General features: G+C 40.6%; 1 protein-coding gene and 1 long non-coding RNA gene across 4 annotated transcripts in view; one reads left to right on the top strand and one right to left on the bottom strand.

Moving 5' to 3' along the window:
• IL16 (interleukin 16) overlaps positions 1-21,013 on the bottom strand; it is a 33,543-nt gene that overhangs the window by 8,089 nt on the left and 4,441 nt on the right. For 2 of the 3 annotated variants that reach the window (XM_052807503.1, XM_052807501.1), the window contains exons 2-13: positions 13,924-14,060; positions 13,122-13,239; positions 10,773-10,866; positions 10,176-10,318; positions 7,906-8,016; positions 7,214-7,328; positions 6,927-7,000; positions 6,620-6,833; positions 5,433-5,550; positions 4,113-4,245; positions 3,158-3,245; positions 1,958-2,433 (exon numbers count right to left, since the gene is read on the bottom strand). In XM_052807503.1, the coding sequence (XP_052663463.1) occupies positions 1,958-2,433; positions 3,158-3,245; positions 4,113-4,245; positions 5,433-5,550; positions 6,620-6,833; positions 6,927-7,000; positions 7,214-7,328; positions 7,906-8,016; positions 10,176-10,318; positions 10,773-10,866; positions 13,122-13,239; positions 13,924-14,060 (1,821 nt within the window). Of the gene's footprint in view, positions 1-1,957; positions 2,434-3,157; positions 3,246-4,112; positions 4,246-5,432; positions 5,551-6,619; positions 6,834-6,926; positions 7,001-7,213; positions 7,329-7,905; positions 8,017-9,697; positions 9,820-10,175; positions 10,319-10,772; positions 10,867-13,121; positions 13,240-13,923; positions 14,061-21,013 lie in introns of those variants that run through there. The other variant, XM_052807504.1, reaches the window with a different exon arrangement.
• On the top strand, positions 10,281-19,581 carry LOC128150836 (uncharacterized). The gene is made up of 4 exons (XR_008238207.1): positions 10,281-10,389; positions 15,540-15,618; positions 18,088-18,286; positions 19,520-19,581. It is a non-coding gene; the product is annotated as an uncharacterized LOC128150836 (long non-coding RNA).

Below are 21,013 nucleotides of genomic sequence, written 5' to 3'. Positions count from 1 at the left end.
ACACATGCTCTGGAATTACTTGATTCCTTTGTAGCCAATGATACCAAGTTACCCTCTGCTCTGCTGTGACACCAGAAGTGCTCTCTGCTATGTAGTTAAGCTTTAGGTTTACTAATAGGAACCAAAACCAAGCAGGACAAAAAGTGAAGGTCTAGAAACAAATGAGATTGTCCTGACAAAATCAGTAATTGAACAATTTCTTAGCTTTTCTGTAATGGGCTCGTGTTTGTTATGCAACTTTCTTATTCTAGGAAAGCCTTTCTCCATCCCCTGCTAACTAAGGTCCTTCTTGAAAGTTGCACTTGCGTTCTGTTGCTGTTAGACGTGGGCATCAGATGTTAGGTAAGTGAAGTAGCCAATCTGGAAGCACTAGGAACACACAGTTTGATCTGACTCTTTACTGATCCAGTTACACCTACGTTTTGACTGATGCAGCTTAAAGCACAGTTGAAAATATCAGTTAAGCATTCTTGGTTATGAAAAAGCAACCTTACAGTCTACAGAATCCCCATATAAAACTGTGGTACACAGGCCTCAAACTGACTAATACAAAATGTTTGGGGAGTACAGGTTAAACACAAATAATTTTAAAAAGCAATAATAAAGCCTTCTCTTAATGATCTGAAACACATGCTGACAAGAAACCCTCTCTCCTGGGGACTTAAAGGAGCTATTGCCCTGAGATATATAGACTGTGTTACTAGAGGAAGTTATCTTCATTAACACAGCTTGACTTTTCATGGACTTTATTGATCTTGATTTTTTTTTTTCTCCTTATCATTTAGAATAACTGAGTACTGAAGAATAGTAAGTTGCATAGAGTGATAAGTTCAACAAGTACTTACTTCCCTGAATTTTAATTCTGAAAGGTGATTTTCTAGTAGCTGTTGATGAATATGTTTCTACCGCTCTCTTCTTAGGGGATGGTAAGAGCGATCTTACACGAGGTGCTGAATTGAAACTGTCTTGGATATTAACATTATAGTTGGACTTCAGTCTGAGCTGTATCATTCTATTTCGATCTCTGCAGCTTGGGAACTGGTTTGGGTTTTTTGGTGGGTTTTTTTTTGCATTGCATTGAGATCTGTTTGTTTCTACTGGCATATTACTAAACCCAGGGGAAAGAGGTTTCATTTTTAAACAAACCACAACTTTGTTTCAACATGGAGCTCTCTCAATCTCTCACACTCATGCAGACGTAAAATACTGTCTTTCTGTTCTATCTTAGATGAGAGAGGGAACTGAAATGTAGTAATGTACAAATATATAGTCAGTTTTCAAATACTGTAGCTCATCAACAAATATATATGTGCCTCGCAATCTAAATGATTCTAGTACCTCCCGGTCTCAAGAAATGTATATGAGCCCAAGATTACCTGCTGTACATAATGTTAGTGCTCTCTTCCACTAAAAATCCACTACTGAAACAAGGAAATTGTTTCACGACTTCTTGACTTCATAAATGATTTGACTCTGAGTGTTGAGGTTAGGGTCAACCGTACCAAGCTGAGATCAGAGGCTGTGAAAACTCCTGTAGTCCCAGCCCAGAGCACATTGCTGTTCCAGTTGTACCGGAACCAGAGAGTGCTCGATACCACCAGTGGCACAGGTTCACAAGGAATGACAGTGAGGGACTCAAATTTATTCTCACTGCTGCTCTCACTGGGATTTTAACTCAGTTTCCTTGATATGGAAGAAAATTTCCTTTAGACACTTCTCTGCCTTCTGACCGTAGTTTGAACATCACATTTTGAACAAAACTGGCTTCACTAAGATACATACATTATTTTGAAAACAGAAGAGCCTCATCCCCTTCCCCCGTCCTCACATATGTATTCACACTTTCTCATTCTTCCCTGCCCTTCTTCCTGCCATCATACAAAGTCACTTTGCCTTTCTCCTTCCCCTGCCTCACAAATATGCAAACACAAGAAAAACTTTGCAAATTTTGCTTTACCTGAATGCTTGCAGGAGGTGATACAGCCACTTCTGATACAAGCTTTTCTCTTCTGTCTGCATTACACTGGTCATTACATGTACAGTCCTGCTTAAAATATTTCCTTGGTGGAGGTTTGGGCTTTGATGATTTAGGTTTTCTAACGAGGATCTCTGAGGATTTCTTAGTGTTTTGCAAGGGTCGACCTCCCTCACTACAAGTAGGAGGGGAACTTCTCTCTGAGTTATTACCAGACAATGAGTACAGCAGGCCAGGTTGTCTGGTAATTGGTACATCGATGCTATGTACTCTTGCTTTCAAGTCAGCCAGTTGGTATGCAGCACCATTACTACATGAGGACCTAGGGTTGTAGCTGCTGTCACTGCTGGAGCGGGTCATTAGCTTCTGTGTCCTGCGGCTGCAATGAGCAGCATTCCTTTCAATATGCTTTTCACATGGGTGTCTTCCGTGCCAGCTTGTTTCTAGTTTTTTAACACCTGTATCAGGAACATGTTCAAAATGTCTTTTCAGTTACATGCAAAGTGCTCATTTCTAAGATTCAGCCAATTGAATTTGCAGCTAAATACCATCGTTGGTTGATGCAAAGGTATGACTTATGCATTAAAGGCTTGTAGATTGACGAGTCAACAGTTAACATTCTTGGACAGTAAAATAACATTACGTTTTCCCTATATATATATATATCTCAGCAGTATAGTTTTTCTGATGATGATTCTGTTACCTTTGGCCCTTTAGGAGAAATGAGGACACTAAAAGGAGTATCATTGCAATATGTTACCTGAACTGGGCAAATAGCTCTAACCGTGATTGCATATGCCTTTCCAAGGGGGATTTACAAGCTATTTGTCCGCAGGACATCACCTGCATTGTGCAGTTCCTTGCTATCATAGTCCTGTCTGCTACTGACAGGTGTTTGAAAAGCTTTGAGCAGAGGTTATGAATTGGAAAGGATGAGCAACAGCGGGAGGAAGTTTGCACAAAAATTTTTGCTGGCAATCAGACAGATGTGGTCTTTTCTCATCACTCTGGTAACATATCTTAGGAGGTATGTTAGGAGCACTGTCCTGTGAGGTTTCCTCCTCTTCCTTTTTGCTCTGGGTTACTTGACTGTTACCAAGGATTCTAATACAGTGTATACCCATCCTATGTATCTTTTAAGTCAAAATTACCATGTCTCAGTGAATGCACTTACTCCCTTACCTTCAGTACTCCATTGGTGTCTCTCCTTTCCAAGTCTGTTGCTTTCCACAGCTTGTGCAACAGCTTCTTTCAGCTGTTGCTCAGACACCTAGGAAATATCATGCCATTATACTCTCATGAGATTGCTGTGGGGTGATGAGTAACATTTAAACATTTATTCCTTTCACAAAGATTTCCAAGTCCTGCAAGTCCTCTAATGGAAATGAATAGACCTAGTTATATCACACATCAGTTAATTTTAAAGCTAAGTAAGGGCACACTATTATATTTGTATATATTCCAGTATAGGTGAAGTATATCTATGTATGTCCTGTTTATATTGGTTGTTTAGATAAAATGGGATCTTTCAAAGATAAATGTTCTTTTGCATATTTCACTAGAAGTGGAGTTCTGGGTTTACTAGTATAAGATAATTTAATACCATGGGTTTATGATAATTAATGCAACAATTTAAACCTGATAATCATTTATACAGTATTTGGTGTTAGGAATGATTCTGTAGAAAAACCTTGCAAGAATAAAATATTTTACTTTAATATTAATTTAATTATAAATATTGGCTGGGCAAGACCTGAATTTTAATTATTGAAAGACAGGTGTATAAACATTTCTTTATTTTGAGGGTATGTTCCCTCTTTCAAATTATTTTCTTATTACTGGGAATTCTTTCTTGCATAAGAAATACATTTTGGTTTATTCCTTAAGTGTTATTTTTGTAGTTTCCTTGTTCACAGCACAGAAACTCATGCAAGACTGTCTCCGGTGATCTTTAAATCTTACATGATTATATTTAAGATAGTGGATATCTCAGGTTTGTTTGTGTGCAGTGATGCTTATAAAGAGATGAACATCTTTGTTATCAACTTTTTTCCACCTGTTTTAGGTTAGCACCTGCTCCCTCACTTAGTTATCAGCATGTCCTTTATTGAAAGTCAGAAAGAATACAGCATGCTACCTGTGGTTCAGGGTGTCTGCTAATAATAATCTGCACTGCACCAGGATCACAATGGCTTAGCACAGCATAAACTTCATTAAGAGTTGTATTTTGTACTGAAGCTTCATTGATTTCAATGATTTCGTCTCCACACCTACAGAGGTATTAAAAAAAGAGTGAGGATGTAAACAAAACAGATTTTCTCCCAAACTTGTCTCACCCACGTGAAAGTATACAAAAAGCAAATTCATGTGGTTGACCTCTAATTTAATCACAGATTAAATCATTATGTCTCTCCGTTCCTGTTACAGAAAACGGAATGGGAATGAGTTGGACATTAAGGGTTTTTTTGATCTAACTCCCTTGTTGCATGCGACCTTTGAGCTTTCTTCGTGTTCAGCTATGCACACTTTGTGTCTGTGATCTTTCTGCTGAATGCAGCTCAGCTGCTGCTTCCACCTACATCTTCCTTTCTTCAGGTTAACACTTTTCACATCTTTATGGTCTGCTAGTGTTATTTAAGGTCAGAAAGGATGTTGTGTTTCTGCTACGTATGAATAACTCGTTAATAGAAAAATTCTAATGACAAACTATTGTAATCCTGCTGACTGCTAGACTGAATCTTTCTAGGTGAAATCCAAATTTGGTCCATGTGGAAACTGAGACTGCCTTTCTCTGCTCTACTGCAAATACCCACATATGTTAAGAGGCTGACTGAAGGCACTGATTCATTATTACACAAACTTTCAAAGTCTAAGACCATGGTTCTTTCAGCTAAAGTCTTAGCCATGTAGAGAGGAGTGTTACACAGCAGCTAAAGTTAAACAAAAAGCCTTCACTGGTAATGCTGTGTTCTGTTCAATTCTAAATATGTTCAACACTACTAATTGGTCATAAATCTTACAAAGTGAATTTCTACACTCCCACCAAAGCTCATTTCAGCAAATCTGTATTTCTATTGGGCAAGAAGGGATAGAAATTGAGGGGCTTGTATCAGGAAAAACTAGTGGTCAAACAAGCCAGATTATGCTGTATGTTTGGGTTTTTCCAGATACTTCCTCATTTGGAAATCTCCTCCAGGAGGAATGCTATATGCTTGTCTAAGACCTTAAAGCTAGCCCAGCCTGGACAGGAGACAGTAATTTCACTTGGTTGCTATATATCTGTAAATCCCACATATCCTAAATACACATGCTCAGACCCTCAAAATAGCACATATGCTTTAAACCCAAAACTCCGAGAAAGCACTAAGAATTCCTGCCCAAACAACTCAAAAATAAACCCATAAAACAGAGCAATGAAAAACTTGTGGCATAAGACAGACAGTCTTTCTCATCCTACCTGAGTCTCCCATCCATATGTGCCACTGAGCCTGGTGAGAGGGTGTGAATAAAAATCCCTGAAATACACTGGAAGTAAGGGATGCTACATAACCCGATTCCAAGGCCAACACCTGGCTCTGAAAGAATTAATAATAATTTTAAAAGACATAAGCAGTCAAAACAAACCATTGGAATTATCTTTTTTAAAGCTGTCTTCAATTTAATTATTTTTTTCTATACAAACCAGAACCAGTCTTGTGTTCACAAATGTTTCACATTCAATATTAGCTGCTGCTCCTAATGCTTTTTTCTTTTTTTTTTTCCCCTTTCTGTTCTCCCCCCCCCCCCCCCCCCGCCATGATTAAAGTGAGTGCAGACCAATATTTCTTCTGGGGTTCCAAGATCTGGTTTGCAATTTATTATCGGTGTCACAGACACAATACAATGCAGGTTTATTTTGCAAAATATCTGTCATTACAGAAGAATTCAAATGATTTTACAAGGAGACTGAATAGAAAAAAAAAAAGAACAAAAATTAAAGATATGTGGCTATTGTTGGCTGTATCATCTCAATCCCCTTTCTGTTTTATATAATACAGTTTAAGATTTTTGTGAATTTACCCTCTGCTCTGGACAGTCACTCTGATGTCAGATCCCATACCGTGTGTTTGGTGAGTCATACTGTTACCTCATAGAGACTTTGCTTTTTTCATTTCTTTCATGTTCCCATATTTAAAAGTTTATTTCATTTTGCAAGTGGTTGTTTATAAATAGAAGATGATGACAGTTGGAAGGGAGGTGAAAGAACTACAAGAAGATATAGATATATATTTTATTTGTTTTTAAGCCTTTTCAAGAATTAAATGAACTGCTTCCATAATTATGGGTAAGAGTTGCATAATCTGCTTAATAATTGGTAGTTGTTGCCAAGGGGCTTACTTTTTCACATTAAGGATATGAATGTGACTCTAATGCTTGAATGAAAAAAAATGAATGATTGGCACTTGAGGACAGATGGTGTTCAAAATCCTGCTGTTGATAGATAGTTGTTAGCACTGACAGAAACCAAGATCTAATGTAGTATATTAAAAAAACTTAGTTCGGGAAAAGAATCAGTTAGTGAGGAAAGACATTCAGAGAGCAAATGACCAGTGTTTTGTCAATCAGTGCCTTGTTTGCCAGTGCTCAGTTAATTTTAGCACTTACCTTTGTTTAGGGTGACTTCCATTATGACCCTGTCGTTGGGCTTTGCAGCATTTAATGAAAATGCTGCACTTTCCGAACTGAAAGAGCTGTTTTCTTTGGTTATGCATGTACTAGAGCTCAGTGACTGACACAAGTGGGGTGACAGACAGCTGGAAGCAGAATGAGGCGTGCTGAAGCTTGTCCTGACTGTAAGTGTCAGAAGACCCTTTTTGGCCTGCTAGAAAGAAAAGTTAATGAATGAATGGGTTGAGTTCACATGCACGTTGTGTGTAAAGACAGAAATTATTCTGGAAGGAGAGTACATAACCTTGAATTTTTGTAAAGCATCATAATGTGTTAATCCATGCATGGATTCTCCATTCAGTTCCAGGATTTCATCACCTGTTTTTAAAGAGAAAAATTGTACTATGTTACTATTACTGATGGTGCAATAAGTTACATGATAGATACATGTACTCAAAAGGAGTCTTGCAAATGCAGTAATGGTTGCAGATGTAAGAGTCACGGCTCATTTCAGCTTCACTTTAATCTGCCTTTAGGTATTATTATTTGGGAATCTGGAGTGGGAAAAGGGAGAGAAGAGGGATTTCCCACCTTCTTGTAGCCTTCCATCAGCAGCAGCAGCTCCACCAGGAAAGATGGTTTTGACATAGATGCCTATTGGTCCATAAATGCTGTCTTTCCCTCCAACAATACTGAAGCCCAAACCCTAATTTATGGAAGAAAACCAGTGTGTGAGAGCCCATGTTCAGTTCTCATAATAGTTCATTTGCAGTTTCTTCTGCGTTACCTACATGGGCAGTACTAGTCAATGGAGTGGTATAATCCATGAAAAAATAGTCAACTACGTGCTAGTAGTAAGAGCAAATTAAAATTTCAGTGGAATACCCTCATGATTTACTTTTTGTCTGTTGCAAGCAATTAATTCACTGTTATAAACACACAGGAAGGTGTCTAAATTTTTTTTTTTTTTTTTTGTCCTTAAACCAATAAGCAGTCTTGAGAGATGTATTTATCTGTTCTTCTCCTTAATTTCCTCTCCCATAAAGGTAAGAGTGAATGTCAGAGCTTGATGTGGATGTGTTACTAGAACCTGAAAACTGTGCCTCAGCAAAGAGATACTTCAGAAGGTTAAGAAGCAACTAATCACTCCTGGCAAAGCCTGGATATGAATTGGCAACCCAGAAGTAGCAACCTTAATACCTGAAGTCACTTCCCTGCACTTCGCAGATTACGTTTCTGAAATGAAGTAAAACTCTATGGTAAATCAACAGAGCCAGTCTTACCTTCCCTTGTCCTTTCATCAGTACGATGTTTGAGATTACTGAAGCCTGTGAGCCACAGGATGTGTGCACTAGCTGTGCTGTACTTAGTGATCTAGATGGCCTTGAAATTGCCTGTGAACACACACACACACACAAAAAACCATTTTAATGCAGAACCAGAAATTCTTGGACATACATTAGGACAACTCGTTTATTTCAAATTTTCCTCCTTACAACTGTTGGTACTAAAGATTTAAAAAAAAAATCAATTCTCTCTAATTTTCAGAAGCCACTTGTTGCTCAGACAATCACTACTCACTGAAATTGTCCCACAGTGACTAAACTAGAATGTTGGCCCTTAAAGTGGTGTGATGGTGTAGAAAGATATATTTGTGCTCTTACTTGGTTCTCCATGCCAAAATCCCATTTGTGGCCATTAGGGGTCCTAAACAAGTATTATCATATTTGCCTCTATGAACTGAACTAAGAAACAAGAAATTCTAACTCCTTCCCTCATCTTGCAACTAAATAACTTTATCTTGGGACAAATAGAACCTGTTTTCAGCATTTCCCCCAAGATATGAATTAGTGCTCACAAAAGTTCTTCAGACTGTGAACTACCCTGTGCTGCCTCTGTTAAGCCACCACATAGGCTTCTTTCTACTGCTTGATAACCAAGCTAAGCAATTTCTCAGTGCTTTTCCTCCCTCCATTCCACAGATGGTGGATTTCTTAACTCCAGCCCCTGAGATTTGACCCATTTTAATGAACCTTTAATGAAATACTTAATGAAAACCTTCTATTTGAACATGGAATTGGGTATCACAAACTAATTTAAGCACTGGCAAAAGTCATTACCTAAAGCTAACTCTGCATGAAGTTCAGCAGGGCCAGAGTTAATTGCACTCATTACAAGTACAAGAGAGTTCAACACTTTTTTTTAATACAGCAAAGTGAAACTAACAGGTGTTGAAGTGTGTGGAACATCAGCCAAGATTTGAGCTTCTGCATATATGAGAAAATATGTCTCAATTTTGACATGAAAACAAGATTATTTATTCAACATGGGATTGGGAACACGACTAAGCAGGAAATGTCTGTGCAATACCAAAAATGTGCTCTCCAGGAAGTATACCTCTACCAGATCAGGGTGATTGCTTAGTCTGTTGTGGGTCTTCTGAATCTGAAATCAGAAGTTTTCAAATTTCTTTTGCTTCTGTGTGAGGGGGTATCTTTTGTATTTCTGTGTGTGGTGGGTAACGATACCCAAAACAGGGATGCCACCGAAGAGCCCTTGCCAACGAGCAGCGTCTGCCCATGCAGGACTGCAGGGCATATCCCTGAGGGTCGGTCTGTCACTCTGCAGAGGTGGTGTTTGGTTGGGGTTTGTGCTCCGCTTTGCCACCTCCTCACCCCCATTGAAGCCCTAGATCAGGCTGTGGTGCCTCCAGGGAGAGGGACTGGCCAGGAAAAGACAGGGGAGGAGGAGCAAGTCCCCCAGCCAGGCCTCAGGCAGGGTGGGAGCTGGCAGCTGTGTGTGAGGAGCTTCACCTCCATCTTCCCACTCCAGGCTTGAGCCTGGGGACCTTTGGCCATAAATACCCCCACCCTTTCCACCTTGCCCAGCCTCCGCTCTCCTAGCCTGTGGTGAATCACTTGGCATCCATCTGGAGAGCAAGAGACTGTCCGTCTCTAGCCTTCATTAACAAGGTTGTTCAAATATGTCTGATTCACTGTGGGGCAGAAAGGGGGATGCCTCGCGCAGCCAGCGCAGCTGAGGGCAGCAATTACCAGCCATGAGGCGAGTCCATACCTGCTTGTGGCCATGGCTGGGCCAACGGAGGTGACTCGGGAGGCTCGCGGCGGCGGGGCCCAAAGCTCAGGCCGAGGTTTTATCAGCCATGTGCACAGAGCATCTCCACGGCCAGCGGCGGGGAGACGCCTGGGAAGGGCCTCTTCAGCGGTGAGCTCTGAGGCGGCTTCGGGTGGCTACCAAGGTGGTGCGAACCACACAGGGGGATTTACACACACTGTAAAACCTGCTGGGGCAACGGGAGGGAGAAGCTGCTGAAGAAATGGGAGTTTGCTGGCACAGAGCCTTTCCTGCTCTCCTAGTCCTCGCAGAGGAGGGATGGGGTTAAAAAGTGGAGGAAGCAGGCGTGTGCCATCTTCCCTGACAGGGCCTGCAAGGAAGGTAGGTTTTGGCAGGAAACACGACTGCCAAGGTCATTGAGAGATTCTTACTGGAGACGGTTTCGTCTGTTTTTCAGGTGATTTCCTGTAGCACTTACTGGGGTTCTCCCTCCAGAGCAGTCCAGCTGTTGGGAAAGAGATTTGCGGCTGGTGTGGAGAGCGTGGGGCTGCCGGTCTCTGAAGGGCACAGCTTTCTGGGGCACTGTGCAGTCCATCTCCCCAATCCAGTATGGGTTTACACCTGTCAGATGTGGAGAGAGAGGCTGGGTTATTTCTTGAGCACTGGACACTTCTGCACATTCATTTTATCAGGTAAATGTTACTTAGAAATGTTTTTCCTCTTGTAAATCTCTCTGTGAAGGGAGTGATCTTTTCAATCCTCCCTGTGGGTGTAGCCATTAATGTTAAACATAGTAAAAAGCAAACATTCCCTGCCAAAAAAGCATTGGCCTATTTAGAATACACCTTAAAAAACATAAAATGGAATGCTTATGCACAAAACTCATGACTGTAGGATATTGTGAATATAAAAGCTGATGCTTTTATGCATCAGCAATTCTTAGCTGAGGATCCCAGACTAAATTTGGACAACAGCTGCAATTTCTTTCAACACTGCAGTACCGTCACATGATGAAGTGCTGTACTGTGTGCTCCCTGAATATTACAAGAGAAAAGATTACTTCTTAGCAGCTTACTGGTTGAGTTACTGCGAGTCCGTTGACATGCAGCTTTACTGTGCAGAAAACCATTTTGTATTTCCAAAGGCCTTTCCTTACAGGTTGGTGTCTCCTAAAAAAAAAAAAAAAAAAAAAAAATCTATTGCTATGCAAGAAATTCTTGAAAGTGATCTAAACTTAAAAATAGAATTTTTCCTAATTTGGCTTGCACAAATTTCAGCCTGAATCAAAATACATGGAGAAAAATGAATTATTTAAAATGACTAGGATGATAAAGGAGAATACAGCTCAAAACTTTGCTATAAACATGATTATAACTTGCCAAAGTAATAAGATAGAAATAGATTCTGGTCTTTAGTCAAAATGGACAGAAAATTAATTGGACACCCCCAGTTGGTTCAGACAGACTAATATTTTGATGTATGGGTAAATTGTAGCCGTGCTTTTCTAATTTCTGGAGATAACTGGTGGTGTTGGGTACTCGGTTTCCATCACCTTAGAAAGGCCTTATTTTCAAAAGGAAAATTCTTAGGCCCAGCTTTGCAGTGGTGGATAGGTGTCTTCTGCTGATTTCAGAGGGATGGGTTTTAGTCAAAATATGATCCAGGTGTTTAAAAACCTTTGAGGACTAGGCTTTAGTGTTTTCCAAAAATTCAGCCCCTTCTACTTGGAAACTTTTAGTTGCTTTTGAAAATATGGCCACTAATTCTAGCATTTAAAAACTGGTAGATAAAACAGGCATGTTATTAGAACAGTTTGAAAATAAATAAGTGATCACATCTGAAGAACAGTTGATGTTATGCATCATTTCTGGATGTGTATGGTTCCTGAAAGTCCTCCTCCTGTTATGACATGGGGAATGCTATTAATCCTGAGGGAATCATAGTTAAAGGAAGAACATTACTAAATATAGACAGCATATGGAAATTGATTGAAATATAGCAAACCTCCAAATATAAAAGGGTTTTGTTCTGTGATATTCTGCAGCGGCTGCAGGCCACAAGAGCAGCATTACAGCAGGATCTATATGTTCTAATCTGTCTGGAGCCAGCTAAGACAAACGCTTTCTTCCAGAAGCCTGATTTTAGTAGTGCTGTTTGGAGATACAAGAACTAATGAATGATAATTTTCCGTTTCGACAGCAGGTGGAGGCATTGCCAAGTAGCAAAATCCTGCTAGGGCTTTCTAGTCCCATTCCCCTAGGGAAATCTTCAGAATAAGAAACGCAGAGAAGATACTCAAAGAGGCATTTTGAAAATGATTCTGCAGTGTTTCTCTTACCAAGCTAGCTAGCTTGAAAAGCCTTTGCTATTAACCCTTAATTAATTTGGTGGAGGCTTGTCTTGAAACGCACAGTTCACCTGGCTGCCTCTTGAGTGGTACTATGCTACAAAAGTTTAATATAGTTCATCTCTGGCCACTTAGGCATTTAAAGGAGAGAAAATAAACAAAAATCTTGGCAGAATCCAGCAGACATCTGGGTGAGACAGTTCACTGCTGTCCTAGAAAGAAGCACACTCAGAACTGATAGCAGCCTCCAGTCAGGGGTGTTTTCTCAGTCTAGGATCATATCAGAGCTTTCTGTGTGACCTTATTGCAGGTAACAAGCAGAAAGTGCCTTTTTTCCTTGAGTATCAAGATCTGAAGCCTGCAACAAATCTCTGGCTGAGCTCTATTGTCTTCAAAGTGGTAAATGTATGGTAGGGGACTAACTCAGTCCATTCATCATCCTTGGGTTTCCTCCAGAATTTGCAAGTGAAAAGCCTTTGGTGCCATCTAGTTTGGGGTGGGGTTAAGAGGACAAGAAGCCTGAAATGAAATGTGTCTAATCCAATGAAATGGACTCTGAAAGAAAGTTCAAAAGGATTTTCCACTGAAAGATTTGGTGATAATCCTGGGTTGCTGACCTGTTAATACTGCCTCCTGTTCCCCTCTCTCTGTAGCAGGCTCCAGCAAGATTCACCATGGGAATTTCCTAGCTGTAGATCCTAGGTCCACAGAACTACTTCAGTACAGGGCCTGCTCTCTGGCTTCTCGATTCATGGATCGTCCCTTAAATCCACCTCTGTCTTTGCTCAACTTCCAAATGAAAAATTAACATTGGCAAGCTATGTGTTTCTAAAAGGAGGGGTTGTACAGTCCATGCTAGAATTTCCCAGGGCCTTGGCCTCCCCATAGCCTCTGTTTATCTGGGGAAAAGCTATGCTGAAAGTCACCAGAGTCTGACCACAAGAGGTTTGGGGTTTTGTCAGGAAGAGCAAAACCACATTCTTCAAATGTCTGATGCATAAATTCCCCTTTTCTCTCAAGTAAATGTTGTCAAATCACCCCACCGTTGTGGGAGGGGACCACAACTTTCATGCTTACTTTACAAGCCATCATGATGTTCATCAGCTGTGTTGCTGGGTGAATGAGAGATTCGGCCTCCTTGGTGGACAGATCATTTAGTGTTAACAGTTCATCCCTTGGGCTCAGATGACCATCCCTTAAAAAAAAGAAAAACGGAACGTGCTTGTATATCATTTTACAAAGAACAATACGGCACTATTGTGCTAAGTGTTTCACTAACTGAGGAATTGGCTGCAATCCTCCCTTTGCCTTGAAAAGAGCTGCCATGAGATGTCTTGATGTGTGATGCACCCCATCCCCTGCTAGATTTTTCTCCTGTTACTGCTCTCTTCTGCTCAGTCCTGGTGATCAAAGGCTGCCTTTCCACATATAGCTTACATCCAGGCAAAATATTTCTCCTCTCTCACCATCTTGGATATGCAAATTGATCAGACTATACGCTTTACTCCCTTTGAGGAACTTTGGCTCACATTGCTTTCCAGTGGCCTTGCTAGGCTGGTGACATCCTACATTGCCCTTTAATAGGGCAACTAGGAAAACACCATTTGAAAACTTGATGTTATGTACAATCTTTCATTCTTCCAGGTTTTATTTCTTAGTGTAATTGAGAAGCATTAGATCACTGAATGGTCACAGTTTTATTTTTCTAGTCTTGACCTGTCTCTCCAACTGGAAGTGTTGTAAGAAATGATTCCCAAACATCACTGCCTTTCTCTGAAACTGAGCTTCAAGGCATAGCTTGTCACAGAAAGCAGGTCATGCAAAATCCATGCAGACAAATGGCTCCCTAATAAGCTTGTTGACTCCACATGTACTGTACCTGTTTGCTGCGTCTCCAGCAGGCACGTGGCTGCCTGTGAACCCTTTCCAGAGAGATGCACATTTTGGATTCCTAGAGAGCTTGATTCCTGAGCTGCTGTTCCCTGTGGTTGTACACAGCCTGCAGATGCAGCTGTCCTGATTCAGAAGATGAAAGGTTGCATGAAATAAAACGTACCAAGGATGTTAAAGGTTATTTACAGTTATCCTGAGCCTTTTTAAGAAATACAGAAAATGTTCTTGTTCTTAAAACTAGATTGCCTCCAAGTAGAACAGGAACAGGCCTTTAACACTGCAGTTGTGAAAGAATAATTGTATTATAGAGTCAGTGTTTACAAAAAAGTTGTTTTCCTTAGGACTTCAGTGGCTTTTGGCTACAAGAAGTATTAGAATAGATGGCCCCTTTGCATAGAGTGGAAGACAACAGGTAATAGGCTTTTCATAGTAACTGGATAAATTTTGCCTATGCTAACTATTATAAGAAAAGACAGGGAGGAAAATAAACATATGCCAGAAAAGGAAATACTCTGGAAAACAGAATCTGAATGGAAAATAAGTGTATACAAAACACTAGAAGCTCCACCCCTGCTGCTGACTTGTTAAGTGGGGGCAGGGGAGCGGCGAGGACTGCAACAGCGGAAGATTCTTTGTCCACTCCAGACTGTTTGAGGTTGCTGTAGTCTATGTGTTGCATCTGGAGGACTAATTGTAAGCACATTTTTAACACTGTTATGAATCATTAACATATGGCCATACAGAAAGAGAAATAGTGTCTTAAGTCGTATGAGTAAGTAAAGCAAACAATGGATTGACTAAGCACATGAAGGACAACACATTTGTCTAGGAAATATACTCCTGCAGCACAAATGCATGAACACGTAAAAATTCTAAAGAGACAAGGAAAGCTGGAAAGTTAGCACACAATTTCTTTTCCATTTGCTTAGTAAATCCTCTACTTTAAGTATCCACTCGTTCTACTCCCAGCTGAACCCACCTCCTCTGCCCTTGCCAGCCTCTCCATACTCCATAAAGTGAAGAGAGCTCTCAGTGGATCAGAGCTATCCTGGATCCAGGCTTGTTCCCAAAAGATTTGTATGACTGAGGTATAGATTTCTGAAGGGGAGGCAAATTTCATATGTTAGGACAGGCCACAAAATATAGCAGTGGTCAACTGTCTGTATTGTTCCTGGGTCCCCTGGTGAGAGTGGCATGAACTATTTCTAGTCATCTGTAGCCTGACAGCACAAGGAAAGCTGTGTAACCATCTTCTTCACCATCAGTAGGGCTTAATTTCTGCCCTAAGCAGAGTTCATCCAGCCCTGAGGGTTAGAATCATTACGCCCTTTCACCACAAATCAATAGGGATCACATCATACCTGACTGACAGCAAACACAAACTTCAAATTTACAGTAATGTCAACAAAGGTCATAATCTTCCAGGCTGACTGTTGAAGCCTAGCTCCCATTTTGAAACCTGCCAGAGTAAATCTAAGTCTGTGAATGAAGTATTTAACTTGGAGCCCTAGGCTCACTGCAGGCTGAATTCAGTAAGTAAAGGGTAAGGGCTATATTTGTATTGACTGCCTAGTTAACTCTGTGGGTTTGCTTGCATTCCAGATTGTCTGCTATTAACGAGGAGCGTCTGAATTTTACGAAGCCTCTTTTGTTCATGAATAGTGCTTCTAGTGAGTAACAGGTAAGCGTATAAGCATAGACAGAATTCTATTTTAAACCAGTTTTTTTGAACTCTAATATTTGTTTTGGAGCTTCTATAATTACTTTTCACCCAAGGTAAATATCTTGGGAAATACATACTTGAAATTGGGACTACATTGTGTTCTTTTTTATCTTATAGCAGTGCTTTGAAGTCTTCAGCACGGAAACAAAATAAAGATTAGAATTCTGATGCCTTAAAATTTCAGATCTTGAGTAGCCAAAAATGTGAGGTACCTTTTCAGTTTGTTTGCATTGGTCCTTTGTTTTAGAATCATAGAATAGTTTGGGTTGGAAGGGACCTTAAAGATCATCTAGTTCCACCCCCCCACAATGGGCAGGGACACCTTTCACTAGACTGTGTTGCTCAAAGCCCCATCCAACCTGGCCTTGAACTCTTCCAGGGATGGGGCATCCACAGCCTTTCTGGGCAACCTGTTCCAGTGTGTCACCACCCTCATAGTAAAGAATTTTTTCCTATTACCTAATCTAAATCTACCCTCTTTCAGTTTTTCATCCACTAATACCCCCAAGTCCCTCTCCTCAGGGCTGCTCTCAATCCACTCATCACCTAGCCTGTATTTGTGCTTGGGATTGCCCCGACCAATGTGCAGGACCTTGCACTTGGCCTTGTTGAACTTCATGAGGTTCGCGTGGGCCCACCTCTCAAGCCTGTCAAGGTCCCTCTGGATGACATCCCTTCCCTCCAGCGTGTCGATTGCACCACACAGCTTGGTGTCGTAGGCAAAATTCCTGAGGGTGCACTCAGTCCCACTGTCTGTATTGCCGACAAAGATGTTAAACAGCACCAGTCCCAGTACCGACCCCTGAGGAATGCCACTCATCACTGCTCTCCACTTGGACATCCAGCTGTTGACTGCAACTCTTGGAGTGCGGCCATCCAGCCAATTCCTTATCCACACCGTGGTCCATCGGTCAAATCCATGTCTCTCCAATTTAGAGACAAGGATGTTGTGCAGGACATTGTCAGTTATCAGTAGGAAATTACAGGCCAGATTCTATATACACGAAGCATCCATTAAACTCACAGGGTTTTCAACAGGGTAGTGTGCTTGTTCTAAAACATGAGAAATGTAAGATAGATATTAAAGGTAGGAAATTATTCTGACAGTTGGCTCAGTATTTTGACATCTCAGCTGATCATGGACTGGGGCTGTTGTGAAAGAATTGTATTACAGAGTCAGTGTTTAAAAAAAGTTGTTTCCCTTTTTTTCTGTAGTCAGAATTCATGTTTGGACTTGCCAACTTCTCTTCTTAGGATTCCTTACTCTTGTGTACTGCTCCCTTGAAATATCTATGTATCCTCTCACAGATACTGGTCAGGCACACTGTCGTAGTTTAACCAGGACACACACACACGGAACTTTGCATAGCTGTTCTCCACACTTCATTTTGTTCTTGATTTTAACTTGATAGTGGGCCTTTTCAGACTGTCCCAAACTCATCTCTGTTAAGAGCACAGTCATGCTTATGCCTTTCCTATAACTTGTTCACAGTGTGTAGCTGCTGCCTTCATGGTGTTTATAAAAATCCTCACAATTAATTGTCCAAAAGTTATTTGGCTCTCATCAGTTTCACAGGACATCACAGAGTGCAGTGGGTTTGGCTCTGAGGTTTTTCATTGCAGCACCATGTAAATCCTTTGGGGAAGACATTGTATTTTGTACAATGGGACACATGCCAGGCTGGAAATTCTGGGTTGTATTGAGACATATATGTGAAATGACACCAAATAAAAACTGATATGAATATTCTTTCCAAGAGCAGTAAGGTGCATGCACTTAGTCAGAAGGAAAGTAGAGGTTAAATCCATTGTACACCACAGAAAAATCTTGGGAACAATTTTTGTTTAAATCCAAGTTGGGCTACATTTCAAATAAGCTCTGTGTGTCAATCGTTTCTGCGATTCATTTATGTGAATTACTTTTAAAAAAAGTTTCTGTTGGGCTGTAGGGACATGTGGCAAATATCTGTATGTTGTCAGCATCTGCACTTTTTTGGGTTCTGGATATAGATCGCTATATTCACATCCAAGTTATTGCAACATGACAGAAAATTAATAAAAGCTGTTCTTTAGAAAAATAAACATTTGACCAATTCATGTGCCAGCAGTTAATTTGCTTTGGGTTTTGTTCTTTAATATCTTTTATTTCCTGTCTCACTTATTATTTTATGCATAGAAATACTGCTGATGTTTCCAAGAGTAAAGACAGTATTTATTTTGCATCCTCCTCCTTTTTAAAGTGTGCTGCTCATTTTGAAAGGTGATTTATAGCTCTGAATGTAGTGAATGCTGAAAATTTGCTAAAATAAGGTTGGCAGGTTTGGTGTGTGGGCAGGTGGATTCTAGGTCAACCTTGCCTACTCATTATTAGAACATATGTTTAAATGCATATTTGCTGCTAGTGAATAAAGTCTCTCTTCTCATAAGGGGCTTTGCCACCGAGCACTTCAAGACTCTGGGAGAACTTGTATCTGCATTATAATATCCACTCATTGCTGTGAAAACAAAATGAAGTCTGTGGGAGTGCATTATAAGCAAAATTTGTCTTTAAGCTGAATCTGCTTGGCTGAAAGATAAAAATCAAAGGTGGAGTTCAAGAGCCTTCTTGAATGCATTTTTGTCACAGGTGAGAGTAGATTAATTTTTCATGTGTTTAGTTCTGGAGAAGTAACTTGCACGTCTAGGTCACCTCTCTCTTCCTGCTCCCCTTTTTTTGTCATGCGAAATGCAAAGCTTCTGAGGATGCTTTTCTATCTGCTATTTAAAAGATTTCTTTTTCCTTCATGCTCTCATTAGATGTTTCTAGCTCAGAGTCCCATCTCAAAACATCTAATTCCAGATGTTGTTTAGAAATAAGGGTAACCATGGCATCTGTGGAAAACTGAAAAACTTTTGTGCACTCTTAAGTAAGACACAGTAGTTAGATTGTCTGAAATGAAATGTTATACAAGGGTAGTTCAAGTAAGGTCTTTGACTCAGTTAACCAAGTATATGACAATGAGCTGATTGACTGCTGTTTCAAAAAAAGCAAAAAAATAATTTAAAAAAAAATCTAACAACAGGACAACAATGAATTTAAATATTTTGCTTTTCTGGTCTCCTGACTATGAAATGGCTGGGATTTCCAAGTGGAAGATTAAGAGAATATAGTCTTTGGGGATTTTCTTCAAGAAGCATTTTTTTCTGCATCAGTTCTAACAGAGAAAGGGCCAGAGTCTCTCTGGCATAAACTGACACGACTCCACTGATTCTGACGTACCCTAGCCGATGCCTTGGTCTTTTCAAAATATTTATACTAGATGTAATTCATTTTCCCAGCAGCATATTCCCTTTGCAATTAATAAAATGGCAGAAGCTAGAAAGCCTTTGGATGATGCAAGAAGCAGGGCATGGGATTAAGGTTCTGCCCTAGATAGACGATTCAGCACATCAGATGTTACAGATGGACATTTCCACCCATCATCTGGCCTTCAGTATGTTTTTCTGGGAGCCTTTGCCCTGGCCTGCTTTTTGCAGCACACACTGTCTTAATATAACAGCCTCTTTCCCAACTTGCTCTGGAGACGACATGGCCCTGATGTCACAAATGCAAGAAGGCCAGAAAGACAGAAAGACAGAACAAGTAGGAAAAGGGAGGAGAACAAATAAATGTCTAAATAAATGCAGTCTCCTCTCTTGGCTTTGTTTTTCCATCCTGCCCATAGGCTAATGTTTGAAACATTACAGTCTGTTGTCATAACACTTGTCCCGGTACCAAAGGGCCAGCTAACTGGTGTTTGCATAAAGGTGAGTTAAAAATATATTCTGGTGATGACCAAGGGAGAAAAATGACCTTTTGCTTTTTTCCTCCTTCAAGCAGAGGGTCAGGGACCAAAGGAAGCAAGGACAGAGAAGTTCCTAGAACTAAGTGGAGCCATGCCAGTCACATCATCTTGGATCTGTATAAAGTTTGCATAAAGTGTCAGCCCTTCCCTGTTATGTTTTATTCTAGATACTATTTCAACCCTGCTACCAGCCCCTCTGGCTGGTAAATCTTGGTGCTTCCCAGGGTGTTGGTGGTACAGGGAGGGAGGTAATGGAATGCTTCTTGAAGCATGTCTCAAACTCAGCAGAGACTGATGTTCTCTGAAAAATAGGAGTTGATACTATCTAGTCCTGTCCGTTCTCCCTACAGCTGGCATAGTTTCAGACTTTGTAATGACACGAGCAGGCAAGGCCATCTTCCACAGTGTTTGCTGTGTCAGCGCACAACGTATCAGATACTGCTTACAATTTTTTTGTTTTCTTTTCCTTTCAGGCCACCTGAAAATTGCTGATTTTGTGAGAAGCAAATTGTAAAGGATATCTGCTTGTTTATGTACTGACAAGCTGGCTTTCCAGCTCTGTCCATACCAGACTAAGTGCACCTCATCTTGGAACCTAAGTGGTCTGGGAGCTGGCTGAACAGATGACAGACACCCAGGTAATCCTGGGTGCTCTAGACACAATGATCAACAGTCAATAAGAGTGAATATTGGAACACAGAAACCAAATGAATTAAAACACTCTTTATCTGTTCCTGACAGTACATTAGAGAAGGGAAAAAAAAAATCTTTCCTATTTAGAATATATAATGAAGGGAGATACTTTGAAGAGGATGTAGACATTAATGGATCAGACTGAGACATTCTTTCCCAGGTACTATCTCACAAAACATAAGTTATTATGTGCTATAAGATTTTGATACAGCTTTTCTTTGCCTGGGTGTGCATGGTGATTTATTATTTGCTTCTACTTCTTTCCTGTACAATCACCCAGGCAGAAGGAGATGGCTGGGAAGTTTATGAAATGATAGTCCTTAGTGGGAACATCTCTACCTGCCTTTCTGCTGAGCAGCATGTAGGTGAATGAAGCTGCTCTTGTAATGCACAAAATGTGCTGAGGACACAGAGGAGAAAAGAAAGTGGCATTTGGTAGGAAGTGGAGAGTAGTCAGGTGATGCACTTTGCTGCAGATACGATTCCTTCACTGCTCCTGACTGTTGCTTCTCCTCCTCTCAGTTCACTTGCTTTAAAGTATTCCATAGTCAACTGTTTCCTCTTTTCCTGTCTTTGTAATTCCACACTCTCTCTTCCCTCTCTGTTTTCCCAGATTATCTCCTGGTTTATTCCATTCTCTGTATGTCATGGCAGCAGCTTTTCTGTGACAAAAAATGACTGGAAATAGGACTCCAGCAGTAAAGTGAGATATCTGTGGCAGTAGGGTAGGCTGAGGTCAAAGAAGGACATAACCACTAAGGACTGTTACACAGGGCCCTATGTGACATATAGTGGCCATGTCTTGGCAGGATGTGAATGACCATCTGGTCATCCAA

The sequence above is a fragment of the Harpia harpyja genome, chromosome 14 (assembly GCF_026419915.1).
Source record: "Harpia harpyja isolate bHarHar1 chromosome 14, bHarHar1 primary haplotype, whole genome shotgun sequence".
Taxonomy (NCBI): Eukaryota; Metazoa; Chordata; class Aves; order Accipitriformes; family Accipitridae; genus Harpia; species Harpia harpyja.
Note: the sequence above shows the minus strand (reverse complement) of the source record. Positions and strands in the feature narration are given on the sequence as shown.